At 34.0% G+C, this 5,888-nt stretch overlaps 1 protein-coding gene across 1 annotated transcript; it reads right to left on the bottom strand.

Annotated features, from left to right (window-relative positions):
* Nucleotides 1-4,527: 4,527 nt before the first annotated feature.
* Nucleotides 4,528-5,656, bottom strand: LOC133815361 (uncharacterized). Its single transcript, XM_062248213.1, has 3 exons — nucleotides 5,515-5,656; nucleotides 4,916-5,433; nucleotides 4,528-4,854 (listed from the first exon to the last, which is right to left on the bottom strand). The coding sequence occupies exons 1-3, from the start codon at nucleotides 5,654-5,656 to the stop codon at nucleotides 4,528-4,530; spliced, it is 987 nt and encodes a 328-aa protein (XP_062104197.1).
* Nucleotides 5,657-5,888: the final 232 nt, after the last annotated feature.

The raw sequence follows: 5,888 nt of genomic DNA, 5'->3' as shown, positions 1-5,888 counted from the left end.
ATATACATATATATATATGCCCTCAACAGGCCAAATTACAAAAATTCCCTTATAATGATAAGTGAACCCACATTCATGCAATTATCATCATATAATCATATAACTCACATGATCATACATATAACCACATAATTGCATAATAAATCAATTATGGCCCTCCCGGCCCCCTAATCTAGGCATTAAGCCACATTAGGGAATTAGGGACATTACAGGTATCATATGAATTTTTTATATTATGTGTAATATATGAATGGATGGATGTTTATGTTTTTAAGGGTTGGTTTTCATGGTGTTTTTGGGTTAGGAAAAGTTCTTAAATTTTCTAGATATACAAAAATTGTAAGCTATTTTGGGGCATAGGAATTTTGTAATTTATTTTTTAAATTCTGGTTAAAATTTTGTTGTGGCCCGAGCCCCGAGCTCAAACCCTGAGGCCCGAGCTTGCACCCCACGTCGTACGAGCCTACACCCCACGCCCATGCCGAGCCCGCTGCACTGCGCCCCTACATCGAGCCTCTCGCGCGCCCCACGCCGTGCTGCACCCTTGCCAGCGACCCACAGTCTGCCAGCCACCGCCCACCATTGACACACCCATTAGGGTTTGTGTCATGCAAGCCCTAATGGATGTGTAATTATCTATTTGGGTCATTTTTAGCCCAATATAATTAAAAGTGTTTTAATTATACTTTTTGAATTAATTGTGGTGAGTCCAAATTCCAATTGGGCCTAAATAACGTGTTGGGTATTAAAACCCAAAGTTTGATTATTTTAAAGTTGTTTAAAATAATTAAAAGATTATTTAATTCATAATGGGTAATTAAAATGGCAATGGCCCAAAGACTAAAAGAGAAGGTCCAAGATCAAGGGAGTTGCTCTTCATCAGGCCTTAGTTAGTTTAATTATTTTTGTGTAATTTATGCAAGTGTTGTAATTTTCTAGAAATACCCAAAGCACCCAACCCGCATTTATTTATTTATTTATTTGCTTGAACATGATTAAATTATTTAATATATTATCATGGATTATAACATGCCATACACATTACCCACACATTACATATTAAGCATGCATTTGTTTTAAACACGCTTAGAATTGATTATATGTTTTTATTTGATAACTCATATAATTAATTTAGTCTTAATTTGTTAAGATTATAAAAGAATTTAAAGTTGTTTATTTTGTTATTTAATAAAATTACTTTATTAAATTAAATGGTATTCTATTTAAAACGGCAAAATAAAATCTAGGGCACGATTATTTATTTTGCATAATTGGATTAGTATTTATTAGAATATTATTTAGTAAAATTAATTTAATTAGTTTTACAACCAAATTGAAAAATATTGATTTTGAGAAAAACACATTCTTTTTTAAATAGTGAGTGGGAGAGGGAATTATGACAATAAGTCTCATAGTCTCCACTATTGGTTGAACACCGAGAGGCATAGGAAGGGCCTCATGTCGCCTCCGTTTGCAGCCTCCCTAAGGAAAGGCTTCCGAATATGTTTATTTTATCTCAAGGTTGACTTCTCATAAGAGAATAAGATCAGTGATGTATTTCAAGTTTGACTGGCCCTAAGGCACACTCTTGAGTTAAGTCATTAATTGAAAAATAATGGATTACACTCCAAAGATATATCTAGGCTTTCGAGCACGACTAGTACATCTTGACCAAACTAATGGTAATTCATAAGTCAAAAGAGAAAAAAAAAAGTTTTTAAGTTTTCACTTATGGAGTTGAGATCTTGTCTAAAAATTAATGTGTGATTAGTCTGACCTACCCTAAGGCATTCCATTAATTTTCAAACTAATCTATCGTGGACTAGTAACTAATTTTTTATGTGTTATTTTATCTGTTGTATTCATGCATCATGTTTACTATTCCAAATATAAACTGATATTTACTATATGCATTAATTCATTATATTTATTTAATTTTTAGCAATATGTCCAATCCAAATCATGTAACTGTTTTACTTGCTAATGAGAAATTGACTGGTGATAACTACATGAAATGGAAATCAAACATGAACATTTTTTTTATATGTGAAAACCACATGTTTGTCCTAAATGAGGAATGTCCTGAAATTCCTGCTCTCACTACTGCCAAAACTGCTAGAGAAAAATATGACAGTTGGATCTTATCTAGAAAAATGGTCAACAACCAAATTTTCAGTTCCTTTCGTATCCCTAATCTCCATGTCAAATTCTTGTAGCAATAGACCCCAACGAATGAGACGAGGCTTTGCATCTTTCTTGGTCATAAGTGTAGGATCATGGAATTTAAATCTAGATGCATGCTTCCTATTATTTTTCCAAACACATAATAGAAGCAAAGAATAACATGACATACATACGAACATCCGATTCGTAAATTAACATAAACACAAAAATGTAGAAACTTACGAATACACAGAAAAACTAGAACAACTCCTTCCTTCAATCTCTCTAACCCTTGATTCATTTCTGTAGCAAAGTATTATCAAGATATTGAACTAGATCAGCAACTCAGTCTTCCTCATCAAGCCTTTGATCAACCTAGAACTAGTGTGGGCTGGTTCTCAGCACATGAGGTAGAGATCTAGAAGAGAAGAAGAGATAGTGGCTAAGAAAGGATTAGAGTGTCTAGGTTTTCACTTACCTAATGAATCAACTGAGACTTCATTCTTTTTTAAAACCCTAGATATCATATTCCTTATATAGACAACTTAATGGGCTTTATTTAAATTTAAAATTAATTAAAATAATAAACAAATAGATAAAAGCATTGGGCTACCACAAATGGGCTTGGGTCTAATCTCTTTGTTTTGAATTTAAATCCCAATTGGGCCTAAATTCAAAACTTTTTATTTATTTTTTTAATTAATTAAGTAAATCCTTATTCAAAATAACTAATTATAATTTGAAACTTGATTTAATATTATTTATTTATATTGATACCAATTTATCAATATTAATAAATTTACCCAAAGATTCTCTTTTATTCTCTAAATCTCATATCTCTCTAAATTTTCCAAAATTGACCTAGTCAACTTTAAAAATCCTAATTGATAATTAAATCAATTAATTGAGATATTCTAGATGATTTACTCAAAGGTGATGCAGGGACCATGGATCCATGAAATCAAGCTCCAATAAGTTACCGTGAATTTATTTACGAATAATTTCACTACCTTATTAATTCATCGTGACTCCACTATAGACTCGGAATTGAACTCTTGAATTCATAAAACATCTTTTTCAAACCATAAATATGTTATCCATTATTATAACCATTACAATCAAACCTTTTAAACAAAGAAATTAAGGAAATCATCTTTTCACTTATCATCTAATCTCAGGACTTGTTCTTTTTAACATATAATTACAATTAAAATCCACTGTGACCTAGTCACTATAATTGTAACTATCCATATGTTCGGGATTTTATAAATGTTTGTATTATTTCAATAATCATGTAATAAAACAAGCAAGCAACACGATTGTCAAACTAAATGATTTCTACTACTTATATTGACAATATGAAATCGTGTTACATGTCCAACATGGTTTTATAAGGGCATAAAACCCAACAATAAGGTATTTAATGGCGGAATGATCAATTTATACTATTACCTTATTCCCAATGAGATATGGCCTAAACTTATCAAAAGCGAACACAATGGCCAAGAACTTCTTTTCTGCAGTGGCATAATTAACCTGAGCATCATTCAAAGTGCAACTCTCATAATAAATCATTCTAAACACCTTGTCAACTCGTTGGCCCAACACTGCTCCTGTTGCATAGTCACTTGCATCACACATTAACTTAAATGACAATTCTCAATTTGATGCGACGACTATCGGTGTTGAAGTCACTTCTCCTTAAGTACCTTGAAAGAACGGTGACTTTTGTCATCAAATTCAAATTTTACTCCATTCATTTAAAATGTAGATAGGGGTTTCGAAATCTTGGAAAATATTTAATGAATCTTCTATAAAACCCTGCATGACCAAGAAAACTTCGCACTCCTTTAATTGAGAAAGGAGGTGGTAAATTCTCTATTGTTGATATCTTAGCCCGATCTACCTCAATTCTCCTACTTGAGATCTTATGCCCTAAAATAATTCCTTCATTTACCATTAAGTGGCACTACTCCCAATTCAAGACTAAGTGTGATTCCTCACATCTCTTCAGAACTAGCTCTAAATTGGCCAAATAGTTATCAAAAGAAGAACCATAAACAATAATCAATACATATCCTCCAACCTGTCATACTATGAGTCATAATTAATTCATTATTCTCATTCTTAACCACCGTCATTTCTCCCTTCTTTGGAACTACTTGCACTGGACTCACCCATGCACTATCTGAAATTGGGTAAATTACTCTAGCATCTAACCACTTAAGAAATTCTTTTCTTACCACTTCTTTCATTGTTGGATTTAATCTTCTTTGAGCATCAATTTTTGATTTAGCGTCATCTTCCATCAAAATTCTATGCATCACAGTTATTGGGCTTATTCCCCTTATGTCAATAGCAGTCTTATGAACTCTTAATACCCTTCAATAACTTTTCTACCTCTACCTCAGTAAGAAATGTAGATACTATAACTGGAAGGGTTTCCTTTGCTCCACGATATGCATTGCATAAATGCTTTGGCAAAGCCTTTAATTCTAGAACAAGAGGGTTCTCAATGGATGGTAGTGGTCTCTCAGGCCCTTGACCAATTTCTTCAAACCTCTTCTCTCTCAACGGTCTATACGATTGTATCCAATTCAAATAACTCACTCCCTCCTCATAATCCTCTTCATCTATGTCATCGATTGTAAGACTCAGCACAAGCAGATCTTTTACTAGATTCTGCTCCATCTATCACATCAACCAAATAACAACTATCACTCACCCTAGGATAAGTCATGGCCTTGAATACGTTGAGTACTACTTCATCACCTTGCACTCTCAACCGTAATTGTCCTTTTTGCACTTTTATTAAAGCTGGCCCAGTTGCTAAAAATGGTCTCCCCTGAATAATTGGGACATTCTCATCCTCCCCCACATTAAAAACAATAAAATCTTTCAGAAAGATAAAATTATCCACCTTTACCATCACATCTTCTATAATACCTCTTGGGTGTTTGACTGGTCTATCTGCCAACTGTAATGTCACGATCGTGGGCCTCGCTTCTCCCAATCCAAGTCTGCGAAATACTGACAATAGCATCAAATTTATACTTGCCCCCAGATCACACAATGCAAGCTTGCATTCAAAATCCCAAATGGTGCATGGTATAGTAAAACTACCAGGATCTCTTAACTTTTGTGGGAGCATTCTTTGTAAAATAGCACTACACTCTTCATTCAATGCTACAGTTTCATAATCTCCCATCTTCCTCTTGTTAGACCGGATCTCCTTCATAAACTTTACATATCTAGGGATTTGTTCCAATGCTTCAGCAAAAGGTATGTTAATATGTAGCTTTCTTGAACACCTCTAAAACTTCGCAAACAGTTTATCTAAATTTAGCTTACGGAGTCTCTGTGCATACAGAATCTTTATATCATGCTCAATGCTCACTGGTGGTACCACTTCTTTCTCTGCTAAGCCTTTAGTAACCTTCTCTTCACCAGAATTATTCTCTATTATGCCTTGTTTCTTTTTCTCCTGACTCATATCTTCTAACTTAGTTCTCTTAGGCTCCTCGTACTGTGTTCCACTTCTCAAGGTGATGGCTTGGCACTATTCTTTAGGATTCACCTCAGCAGTGCTTGCCAAATTTCCTTGAGCTCTATTCATCATCAAGTGGCCAACTACCCTATTTGAGTCTCCAAACTCCTTATAGATGCCCTTGTCTCTTTCATGAATTGGTTCAATGCATCAGGTTGTGTTTCAGGTTGTTTCATGG

This window comes from Humulus lupulus, chromosome 2 (assembly GCF_963169125.1).
Source record: "Humulus lupulus chromosome 2, drHumLupu1.1, whole genome shotgun sequence".
NCBI classification, from domain to species: Eukaryota; Viridiplantae; Streptophyta; class Magnoliopsida; order Rosales; family Cannabaceae; genus Humulus; species Humulus lupulus.
This window is presented reverse-complemented; position numbering and strand designations above follow the sequence as displayed.